At 41.0% G+C, this 12646-nt stretch overlaps 1 protein-coding gene across 3 annotated transcripts in view; it reads left to right on the plus strand.

The window, feature by feature from the left end:
• TFPI (tissue factor pathway inhibitor) overlaps positions 1–7438 on the plus strand; it is an 81739-nt gene extending 74301 nt beyond the window's left edge. For 2 of the 3 annotated variants that reach the window (XR_012646406.1, XM_075001296.1), the window contains one exon: positions 118–1331. Coding sequence is in view for 2 of the 3 variants with exons in the window: in XM_075001296.1 (XP_074857397.1) it covers positions 118–122 (5 nt within the window). In the remaining variant the exon portion in view is untranslated. Of the gene's footprint in view, positions 1–117; positions 1332–1463; positions 1647–3454 lie in introns of those variants that run through there. The other variant, XM_075001295.1, reaches the window with a different exon arrangement.
• Positions 7439–12646: the final 5208 nt, after the last annotated feature.

The following is a 12646-nucleotide window of genomic DNA, read 5'->3' on the forward strand; positions in this document are numbered from 1 at the left end:
ATCTCACCTAATCTAATAGCTAATCACACTTCATGTGTAAACATTTTTGATCATGAAAACATTTGTAAGACACATAAAATGTAACTCTGTTTTCTCTCTCTTTTTTTTCTCCCCCAGCCTGAAGTTCTGAGTGTTCCTCGACAACTCAAAGCCCATTGCTTGCTTGGTGACTTGCCTGGTTCTTCATTTTGTGTGTTCAGGATTCCTTTGACACTGTTATATCTGAATCACTCCTGAAAACTTTTAGCTGTTCTTTGGTCTGAATTGACTTTTACATCTCTCCAGCCTTGTGGCCTCTGTCTGGCCATCCTCTCACTATCTTCTCATCTCTTCAATCTTGGAGAGAACAGCTCTGCTAACTCCTTAAATGACAATGGTCTCCTCCCTGGATCACAGTACTCAGACTCATATTGGCTCCCACTCTCTGGAAAATTCAGCATTCTTGCCTTCAGAAAACTACTTGCATAATTTTTATTTTGACTTCTGAAAAAGGCCTGAGCAAATCTGAGGCAATAGCTCATCCTATTTCTCCATACTTCGGCTCTCCTTCCTACTTTGTGTGAGCTCCCTGGACTTGGGTCATCTCTCAGCCATTCTGGAATCTGCACATCCTCCAGTGTTTCACCACTTACACTCTCCCCTGCAGTAACACAGAAACAATAAGGGCAATGAGAGGACAGCAACCTTGTGCTTGAAACCTTAAGGAATGTAACTGCCACATTACTAACACCGGATTTCAGAACAAAGAAGCAAGCCTCTTTGTTGATTGATATTCTGTTCTTCTTCTGCACTTTTTGGTGGGATTGCCAATCACACTACCTGCTCATGTGTGGAGTGTTCTTATTGGACAATGCTGTTCACGCTCTGACCTTAGGGTTAGCCCTCCGAATTTGCACAGCTAGGACCCAGTCCCACAAGGTGCTGAGCACCTTCCACCATTATTGATTAGAAGGTATATAGCCCCTTTATGAAACAGTCACTCCATTAGGTTTAGTAATATTTTGGAGATAGTGTTTTAATAGTGTCAAAGTTTAAATTACTCCTTTTTTTTTACAAGATGTGTCAGTCAAACCTTCTCACCAGAGATGTTCAATAATGCCATTTGCAATAACATTAGCTGGAAATATGAAACATTTTGTATTATTGCAGTAGGCCAGTAACTTCCTTTTTGACTTCAAATGTGAGGGCAGACTTTACTGAGCCTGTTGTACGATCATGTAATGAAAGATGCTAGTGAAATATATACTGTACATATGAGGGGCAGAAATAAATTTGTTGTGAAATGTAACTATGAATTGCCTGAGCTTTGTGTGATTAAAAACTCATACCGAATGTTGCCTTAACATGTGGGTTTGTTTGCACCTTATTTTCACTCTGCTATTTGTGATACTGAATATACCAGATAAGGACACAGCAACAGACACTCAGTGATGCCTCTAACCATGTTTTCTTAATATTCTTAGAACCACCATCCATCCCATCTCTCTGCATGACACCTGCAGAACGAGGCCTTTGCAAAGCCAATGAGAAAAGATTCTTTTATGATTATTCAACTGGAAAATGTCGTCCATTTAGCTACAGTGGGTGTGGTGGGAATGAAAATAATTTTACCTCCAAAACCTCATGTCTGAGAACCTGTAAGAAAGGTAAGGAAATGCATAGTGCCAAGAGCTGTCCAGAGTCTGAGAATTTCATGCAAGTGCATATGCTGAAGTAGAACAATGACAAGATAACAAAAACGTGCCATGATTCTAGCAAAGAATTACCCATCAGATGTTTTATAACCAATCAAATAAAATATGCCTGTAGCGCAACAAATGTTCAGTCAGTTGCTTGATCCATTAAATTCAGCAAATGATTATCTCCCCAGTACAGTATGTTTCAATGTTACTTGGGATTACACATGTGCATCAAGAAGAGACATGGCCTTCTTCCACTAAAGCACATGCTTAACCCCACCCATACATGCTTAACATTCGGCGTTTAAGTTGTTCTGTTGCACTGCAGTCAATAGGACAACTCACATAATGAAGCACTTTGCTGAATCAGTGTTTGGGCCAGTTTCTCAAAGGTGTGAAGGCACTTAATAATGCACACAGGAGTCTCCGAAAAGCCTAGTAGTTAACTAATTTCCCTCAGGCCCATCAACAAGGGGATCAAAAGGAGCAGTTGCCCTGGGGCCTGGCATTGCAAAGGAACCTGGAGCTCTGGCTGTTGCAACTGCCAAAGTAGCAGCAGCAGTGGCTGGAGCTCTGGACCCCTTTGAAATGCTGCTGCCTCTCCACACAGATCTGCGGTGGGGGGCACGGTGCCACAATCTGAGCAGCACTCAGGGCTAACTGTCCTAGGCCCCACCCATTCTGAAGGCATGGAGCTGAGCCCTCCTCCCACCTTGCCCCAGGGCCCGCAGTGGATGATGGTCCTTGTGAGTCCCCTTGATGGGTAGCTTGCTTAAGCACTTTTGAACAGCCCTTCATTTTCCCATTCTCATCTTTGAGAACCTAAATACCTTTGAAAATCTGGTCATATGTGCTTAGCCGTTATAAAATGCAGACATATTTAATACCAATGTTGTGCAAACAGGCTCCAACTGCACCATGGATCAACTGATCACTCTTGTACCATGACCTTGCTCTGGGGTTTGCTCATTTTTCAGCGTGGGAAAGAAGTGCTTATTCTTCCCAGTCTGAATACTGAAGAATATAGGAGGGAATTCTTCCCTGGGCGTTGTAATATGTCTCCCAACAATAACAATCAGCGTAGTAATAAGGGTGGCACGTTTCACTGAAACAAATAAAATGGGGATGTCCCAAAGAATGTGACTTTGGGAGGAGACACCCACTTGGCTACCTGGGAGTAATGTGGCAAATTGTGTCTTCAGATGTACATGTGAAAGTTGACCCTCAGCAGGTTAGCCGCACAAACCCATGCACCACTGAAGTCTAACTGAAACCATCCAAACAGGGCATCAGTGAGACTTAAGTGGCAAAGGGCCTTGTGTTGATCACTCAGGGATGAACTTAACCCCTTAACTTCATTAGAGATTTTATGTGTGGCTCTCAGAGCAGACTTTGTTCCACCGAACAAATACACCACTGCAGAATATTACAGATTCGAGTCATTAGCCTAGTTTTGCTGTCATTGATCTGATCCAGCTCTCATTACAGGCAATGGGTCTCTTGCCATTGACTATAGTGGGCTTTAGAGCAGGCCCTCTTATAGAACTGAAACTCAGAGGTAACTCCTTTTTTACTCCCCATAGAGCTGTGTCAGGCTATGTAAAAGCTGAATCAGGCCCATGATCCTAGCTGATTGCCCACATTCTGCCTTAAGTGACACAGTGTATATCTGTAGTAACACTAGTGTGGAAGTACAGAATGGGATCCTTCTTTATTTTCATAGGACATCGGTGTCTTATTTGTACATGTATAAAATTATTTTTGTTTGCCATTAGATTTTAGTAAAAGACAAGGACAAAGAAGCTTAATCAAAATCAAGGGTAAAAGAAAGAAACAGCCGGTGAAGCTGACAGAAGATGAAATCATCATTGAAAGGATATAATCTCTGTTTTTTTTAAATAAGATATGTGAACAACTCCACTATCTTTCATCTGTGAAAAAAAAGCATTAATTACAGCTTCTTTATTGTACTGATTGTATTGTACAATACTGTACTGTATTGGGCTGCTTATCTCTTTGGTTTTGTATTCCCCATTCATGGCTCTGTCTACACTAGAGCGATCTGTCAACAAGTTATTGTTGAAAGATATCTTCTGAAAAAACATCTGTTGACAGATTGTGGCCAAATCACCGAGTGAACCACAAGTGATCTGCTGTGTTGATATAGAGCGGTCAGGCTGCTGGCCATTTTCTCGACAGAATGGCCAACTGGAAGCACAGCAGACAGGGCTGCCCAGTGTCCCAGAAGCCCTGCCTGTCAATGGAAGGCTCCCTGGAACACCTAGACTGGCTTTCTGTTGGCAGATCTCTGTTGACAGACGCATTCTGCCATGTAGGGGAGTGGCAGAGTGCTGTCAACAAAATCACTGCATTCTATCGATTTACTGCCAACAGAGCACCTTGGAAATCTGGACACTCCATGGGTTTTGTTGACAGAAAGCCAGTTTTGTTGACAAAACTCTCTAGTATAGACATATCCCATGTGTGCTGAGCATTTAATTTTTCTCTGTTAAACTTAGTTAAAAATGCATTTTGGCAATGTACACTCACAAATTGAAACAAAGCAGGACAGAGAAGACTGAGGGTATGCATCTAAGCCACAATGATTCAAACATCAGGAAGGCTACCCTTAGTCTGTTTTATAGTCCTCTTTGTCTTCCTCTGGAAAATTTCCTCTTGAAAGGAAGTATAATAATACTTGTGATACAGGGCATGTGTAATTCATTTTTCATTGAGAGGTTATTGTGAAAAGGAAAAAAATACACCTTGGGCCTGATTCTGATTTCATTTGTTATACATTGAGCAAATCGCACCTCTTCTCTTCTCTCCTCTACAATAGTCATACTGTTGTAAAATGAGCATAAAATCAGAATTAGTCCCCCTAAAGACCACAAAGAGAATATAAATGTGTGGAGAAATGGTGCTGTGAATCTTCACAAATTCCAAAGTACATCAAGGACACCAAGTTCTACAGATGAAGTCATCAGGCCTCACTTTGTTGTCACAGTGGAGCCATGGCTTGAAAGATAAGTCTTCCCAGTAAAGCATGATTATATCTTTGTCTATATAAAAACAACACAAAAAAATCAAAGTTGGTCAAAGTGCAAAAGATACTGGATAGGTTCAGGCAGGTGAGTAGGCGGGGGGGTAGCTGGTTGGCGTTTGTTTTTTACCATTGTCATATGTTTTGTGTTGAATAGAGTGTCTTTGTGCCACATGGCATTAAAGACTTTGCATATATAAAAATGAGCTAGTTTTCAAAAGACTTTTAATTTATATGGCTCTGTTTCCATCATATGTGAACCCCTCCCACTCTTAAATGCATCTTTCCTCACTACACCTCTGTCACACAGGAAATTGCTATTAGCCCTGTTTTACATAAAGGAGACTGAAAGAGAGAAATGAAAGACCAGGTGCTTAATGTTATTTTGGTGCCTGAAGAAGCAGATATGTACTTTAGAAAATCCACTAGGTACTTATCTGCTTCTTTAAGTACTCACAAACCTGGCCCTATGTGACTGTCTGGTTCAAGTCACACAGAAAATTGTTGCAGAAGAGGGAACATACACAGTTAGTACCAGATGCAATGAACCATTCTTCCATTTGATAGGTGTTGTCTGAGTTACTTCAGAAACCTCTGCTTTTCTTACAGTTTGTCCTCTCTATGTTTTGCGCTGTTAAGACTGTTTTGAAAAATGCTTCTAGTACTGAAATATTCCCTGGAAATGATCATACCTTTTTTTGTCTGTCATATAAAACTCTGTGAGGAACAAAAAATCATAATGGGATGACTAAACGAAACAGAGCTCTTCTTCACCAGTATAAATCCAGAATAATTTAGTGCAGATTAATCATGTCATTTCTCCACACATGCAGCTTGTTTTAGGGTCTGATTCTGATCTTCCTTATTGCAGGGCAAAGCTGATACTAGTGTCACTGACATGTGACTTACCCCAACAATCACATTATGGCTGCATGCTTCAGTCCCTTAAGCGTGTTATGATCTTTGGATGAAAGATTCAATAAGATGTTATGTTTTATGGTAACATATACAGTGCTGGGGAAAAAAATTGATGGAAATACATTAAATCAAACCCTGAATGAGAAATGGATTCACTATTGTATAAGGAAGCTCAGCAATAAACCATGTAGTTTGTGAACTGCATTGTATTGGAGAAGATCACTATATTAGACAAATGGGTGAGTTAGTAATGATGAAGTAGCACTTTAAAGACTACCAACATAATTTATTAGGTGAGCTTTCATGGGAGAGAACCACTTCTTCAGGCCATAGCCATATCAGCCATACCATAGCCATATGGTCTGAAGAAGAGGGTCTGTCCCACAAAAGCTCACCTAATGAATTATGTTGTCTTTAAAGAGCTACTTTACTGCTGTTTTGTTTTGATAGTATATAGACGAGCACAGTTTTCTCTCCGTTACTTAGTAATGATAAGTGAAGTCAGAAGGCCTGAGCTTGCACGGTTACTCAGGAGAAACGCCCACTGACTTTAACTGTATGTAAAGAAACTGTCTTGTTCCATTACTGTAAGCGAGTGATAGCTGCAACAGGGGAAGACAGAATCTTGTGTTTTCATTTCACAGCAGCACTGTGACTCCCACCATTCATGGCAATCTGAAGTATTGGCTTAGTAGGAGCACAGAGGAAAAACTGCCCTCCACAGAATCACCAATACCCTATCTTGTAGCCTCTGTGCTATCTTCCAGTGCTCCCATCCAAGCACCGTTTGTCAGCCCACAGTGTCTTGCACAGTGCGTGAGATCTGCAAAGATATCACCCCAGAGCAGTATGTTAAGCTCAAAAATGCAGTTTTACACTCTTTTGGACCCAGGACGCTACAGGTCTTTATACTGCTCTGCTGATCTCATTCAGTCTCTCTTTAAGACACCATTGCACTGCTAGAGCAGTATTAAGGGATCCTAGCAGTGTTCCCTGTAAGCTGAGTGCTTGGGCAGCCACCCAGGAGACGTTCAGGTGCCACCCAGCTGATTAGCGGAGCACCCATAGCAGCCCACATCTGGCAGCATGCATTTCTATTGCCTTGGTGCACATAAAAAATTATTCCATCCATGGATGGAAAAATTACAGGTGGGAACACTGAACTGTAAATGAGCATCAGGCCCATATTCCTTAGTAGTAAGAAGTACAGTTCTCAAAGTACTAGCAGTTCTAAGATGGATTTGTATTGCGCACGCTTTAGTTTCTTGGGGGCAATCATTTCCTTTCTCATCAAGTCTGTGCAAAGGGGTTTGGAGAAGAGATGTGCTTTTCAGGAGATGCCCCCATTCCATCAATGCTCTCTTGCTGCTATTGGAGCCCTGGGATTACCACCCTTTGCAGTGTGAAGATGTTTAAAGCAACAGGACTTTCAGTAGAATGTAAATCAGGCAAATATTTGGTTTCCCCTGTAACTTACATAAGAACGGCCATACTGGGTCAGACTAAAAGTCCGTCTATCTCATCTTCCCAAGGGGGCCCATGCCAGGGGCTTAAGCATGTCCTATTTCATGCGCTAAGAAAACATATTACAAGTGGGTTAATTGTTGGGCTTCTTCTTCAGTCCAAAGCTAAAAATCAAACTTTCACTTTCATAGCAAAGCTTTGGAACAAAAATCAAAATTTCACTTTATCCAAATCTCCATCGTTACTGTTTGGTTTTTATAAAAGTGCTAATCTGCTAAATGTTGCATGTGATGTTATTACCCTGTTGACTTTTCAAAGTAAACATGAAACATTCTTCTATTTTTTTGTGTGTTTTTGTATGGTCATCTGGATTAGTTAGCACAGTAGTAAGCAGAAGGGTTTATTTTGTTTTAATGTTATGTTTCACTTAAAAGCTTCTCTATTAAATATCTTGCTTTGTTTGGCAGAATATCAGTTTGATTAATTCACACCACTAACTACTGCTGACTGTCCTCAGAACACTGCTTAAAGGGACATTCTTTCCGCAGGTTTGGCATCTCCAAGTCTAATGCAATATGGGGGTTCTATTTTTATGTGAAACAAGGCATGTGCGAATGTGCAGCATCAGTAGAAACAAAGAAACCTAGCTATGGGCCTTCTGCTAATGAGCAGGGTGATGTCTGAATCTCTTCTGAGCAGCCGCACAAGTGCACAGATTACAGGGAACTCTGAACAAACTGAAGAGTAGGTTCAATAATGTTAAGTGGTCCTGCAATATCCAAAAAAAGGAGCTGGACATTCTCAAACCGACAGGAATTGCACAGCTGAACTTAAACCCCAGCCTCATAGAAATAAATGGCAAAACTCCCCCTGATTTCAGCAGGGCCAGGATTTCACCTTAGAAGAACATGAATCATCTTCATGTCTTTGGATGTGCAGGAGCTGGGCACACATCAGTCAGATGGGAAGTATTACTGCCATTTACCTCCACCTATTTAGTTTGCTTAAGCCATATGGAATTCTTTCTTCACAGGCCATTTAACCTAGGAAAAGATTCATGTTCCCATAAAGTAATCCCTATTGGCTATTTATCTTTCTGAAGAAAAAACACTAAACACACTGGTCTGTGTCCTGATGTAATCCAGATTTCAGAGCTTCCTTTCCTTTGCCTCTCTCTCTCATTCACATAACTTCCTCTGCTTAGTGTGAGTCCCTTAGAGCAACTAAACTCAAAGTAACCAACTGTGTTGAAGTGGGAATGTCCTTAACACTTTGCCAGAATACTATGTGTGTGCCTCAGTTTTCCCTGTGTTACTCAAGTATAAAGGAAAGAGGTGGGACAGAAGGTTGTGTCTAAGACTTTTAAGGCTGTTCTCCACTTTGACACTTTGACAGCAGAAGTTGGAGGCCTGCAAGAGACATTAAAAATACCTTGCTTCTATAGGCTTCTTCTTAAAATCTTCCAAAGGTCACAGGTTTCCTGACCTTGGGAGGTAGCTGCCACCATCCAAGTGAGAAAACCCCTCTTTAGAACCCAGGAAGACACATAGTTGTTATGTCTCCCTGTGGGGTACCCTTAATCTCTTAACATTCCCTTCGGAGAGAGATTGAAAAAAAAAAAGGTATGTGCAGGGGTCGAGAAATTAAACTGTAATCTCTGAGACCTGACCTTTTAGCTTTAGGTATGCACACACAGAAACTCTTTTTTAAGACACAAGAATTAAATCATTGGCAGTGTCTAGATTGCTGAGAGCTGTGTATGTAAACTGCACAACATATTTGTGTATTTCTTGGCAGTTGTGTCGGAACAGGCTTTAGCCCTTGCTGAAACAACAAGATGTCCTGTGGCAACTTACAGACTAACAGATATGTTGGAGCATAAGCTTTTGTGGGAAAAGACCTGCTTCGTTAGATGCGTGAGTGGGGGTTCCAGATGAGGGTTTAAGTTTATAGGCTCATGAAAAGGAGGGAGTCCCAGTCAAGAGGAGGGCCAGAGTTGACAAGGTCATTTCAGTCAGCAGCTAATGTGAAGGTGTGAACATCAAGAGAGGAGAAACATCTGGGACATCCCTTCTTCTTTGTGGAACGAAGGCAGGGATGTTGGAAGAATGCTCCCGACACAGCAGACTTTGTCCAAGGGACGTCCAGTCTCCTGAGAGGAGCATGCAGTCCAGACATAGCCATTGCCTTAAAAAAAGTGATTTATTAACAAAGCAGAAGATATCTGTGATAAAGTATGCTTCATTGCTGGGTGCTACAGAGTAGCTGAAAACATAGACTAAAGCAGAGAGGACTATTTCCCTGAGATCCAGGTTAGAAGTGACAGTGTTCAGGGGGTACATCTGCCAGTCTGAGAAGTTCCGCAACAAAACCAAAATACAAAATAACATGATTGCCTTTGAGTAAACGGTTCCTCTCTACTTACTCGTGTGTATGCCCAAAATTTCTTGAGACTGGATATTTACCGAATCCTCTAAACCTGGCTCAGGTTTAAACCATCTCTGAGTTTCTCTCCTTCGGCCACACAAAAGAAATACTCTCTCAGTGGGTAACTGCTTCAATTAAAGAACCTCTTCTCTCTTCCCCTCACTCATATGGCTGCTTGCCAACAGAGAACCCATTGGTGAGTTTAACCCTTTACAAGCATTCATTCATGACAGAGTTGGACATCAGGAAGCTGGTCAAATTTGTGATTTGGGACTAGTGGGGACAGCTCAGGGCTTTGTGGTTTGGCTTCCACCCCTCCTTTCACCCCCAAGAAGGAGGTGGCTGAAGGCTCCTGCTTTATGTGCTACGAAAATCTGTTTTACTCTGTGTTCTTCTTGGCTAATAAACATGGGAGGCGGGTATCAGAGGTAAAGGGAGGCAATGCCTCCCCTGCGTCTGTGCTCCCCACTTCCTGCCCCTATTCTGACCATTCCTGTACGTTCCAAAAGCAGACTGTTACAGCTTGCAGACTGATGACTCTTTCTCTGAGGTGGATCTGTTAGTTACAAGTGAAAAGCCTTAAATAACGCTTGGACCTTCAGACATAGATTTTAAATAAATTCTTCAGAAGACCACCCTGAGCTAAAAGACACATTATCATTTTATTTATTACAGTACAAAAACTTGCTCTCCTTTCTAGACAACTTATCTTCCTCTCACCCCACTGCTGAAGACGGCCCTTGAATGGACAGTATTCCTTTATTTTTAGATGGCTGGAGAAATGAGGTCTCTTTTCTTTCTGAGTATTTGATGAACTAGATTTAAGACAAACCTCCACCAATTTCAGCACCTTTCTAAGATATAAAATCCTTTGCTATACCTCTAATCTTTGGAAACAATTTAATATAATAAAATTTCATAAACATATCTTGTTATGAAAATCACACAAAATAAAATAGCATTACCTTTTTCTAAAAGCAATAAACTTTTGTTATAAACACACTCAACAACTCTGATCGATTAATTCAAAATGATGTCTTTGTTTCAGTGAGCTTAAATATGTAGAAATCTGGAATAATTACACTATGAAGGCTTAAGAAAATACAAAATCAGCTGAGAAATACTAATGAAGAAACTAAAACATGGAAGGGCTGCATCAGGTGTTCCACACTATTTAATATTGTACTCAGCCGGATAACTGACTTACCCTCACTACAACTTTTTTTGCAAATATCAGACAATTTTCAGGGTATATCAAAAATCCTGTAAGTGACATTTTTATTTCCTAAATTTAGTGTTTTTAATTAAGCACCTTCTGCATGTCCAGTCTTTGCTGCCTCGGGTGCAGGGGAAACAGGCTCCACTTTCTTTAGAAAGAAATTTTAGAAGAGTGGGGTTTTTTTTTTCCAAATGTTATTTGCTACATGTGGGTTCAGGGATTTGGCTGGAATGGATGAGCAGAGAGAAGAGGGAGACAGTGGAAAGGAGGCAGGGGCAGAGCAGGGGTGGAGTATGGGCAGGGCAACAGGCTGGGGAGCTTGCCTCCCCAAGCAGAAACTTCACTAACTACCAGTACTAATACATTATTCAGTTTTACACCACTGGCTGAGAGGCTGTGCTGACTGCTAAGTTGTGGGCACATGGCCCCTTTTTTTTTGTTGGGGGAGGGATGTAAGGCTTCCCAAAGTGTTCCATCCAGGTAGTCATCCTGCTAGATGCTCACAGTGTGATCAGCTGAATGCTCACAGGAAGACACAGGAAGCCCTGAAGAGAGATATGGTGCACTAGAATCCCGCACAGCTGCATTTAGAGCATCAATATGATGGTTTTGTCTATGAGCTTTAACACAAGAGTGTGATCACATGCCAGCACCCAAAGAGAGGGAACTCTCGTAGTGCTTGAAAAAACACTTCTCAGTGCTGGGAACCTGTCTACACTGGTGCTTTACAGCTCCGAAACTTGCTGTGCTCAGGAGCGGGGTGTGTATGTGGGGGTGGTGGGGGTGAGGAAGGTGTGATATTTTCACACTCCTAAGTGAGCAAGTTTCAGCTCAATGATTTGCCAGTGTTGGCATACCAATGGGTTCCCCAAAGATGGCTAAAAGTGAAGGCTGAATATTTAATGAGTAATGGAGTTGGCTGGGTGTAAGGAATGAAGTGACCAAGGCCCAGCTTCCAAAAATCTGAAACTGAATTCTGTGCATTAGTGACACCAGTAACTGGATTCCTGGCATTTCATAGCTTTTAACCATTCCTTTCTACAGCCAGAATCCCTTCAGATTATATTGAAAGAAATGTAGGATGTGTACAGAACTTACATTTCCTTTCCAATTAATTTTCTTAACATACCCACCCCAATCACTTTTACTACCTTTCTAACCTGCATTACCTTTCCTGAATTCTATTTATTTTACTTCTTTCTCCAGATTTTTCCCTCTGGTTCCACCCATTCATTGTTTCACAGCCATCATACATGCATTAAGAACCAATCCATTTCTTTAAATTTTAATAAGATCTCTGCCATTCCAGATTCAGCATGTTCTTGCCTGTTAACTTGCAAGTAAATTTGGCTCCTCACAACTCTTTCCTTAAGGTGTTATCTTTATTTTAAAATTGTATTAGTGTAAAATAAAATGAAACAAAGATAAAGTTTAGGAAATAATAAAAATGTTCATACTTTGCTTCTATAAAACTGTTAGAGATCAATGCACTTAAAAGAGTTCGGAGCAGTTCTTTGGAAAAGTACCCATGTGGCATCCATAGATTTCTCTGAGCCAGCAGCAGAGTATTTAGCAAACCTACCTCACAACAAACCAGATATGGATACCTATTAAAAATAGTTTCCCACTGATAAGGTAAGTCATATTTTTAATCAGGAGGAAAATAAAATCTGATGAACATTTCTTCATATTTCTGCTCATGACTAAAATTAGCCTAAAACTGGGGAGGGATGACAGTTATCTGAATATTTTCAAACCTCATTCATGTTCACATTGTATTTGGCCTATAAAGGTGAATAATGTCCTATGCATCAGAAGTGGTCTATGCAGCCCCTTCTATCAACTCTTTTAGTCCATTCTGACTATGAAGTGAAAATTGGTTTCAATCATGTATGT

The sequence above is a fragment of the Carettochelys insculpta genome, chromosome 8 (assembly GCF_033958435.1).
Source record: "Carettochelys insculpta isolate YL-2023 chromosome 8, ASM3395843v1, whole genome shotgun sequence".
Taxonomy (NCBI): Eukaryota; Metazoa; Chordata; order Testudines; family Carettochelyidae; genus Carettochelys; species Carettochelys insculpta.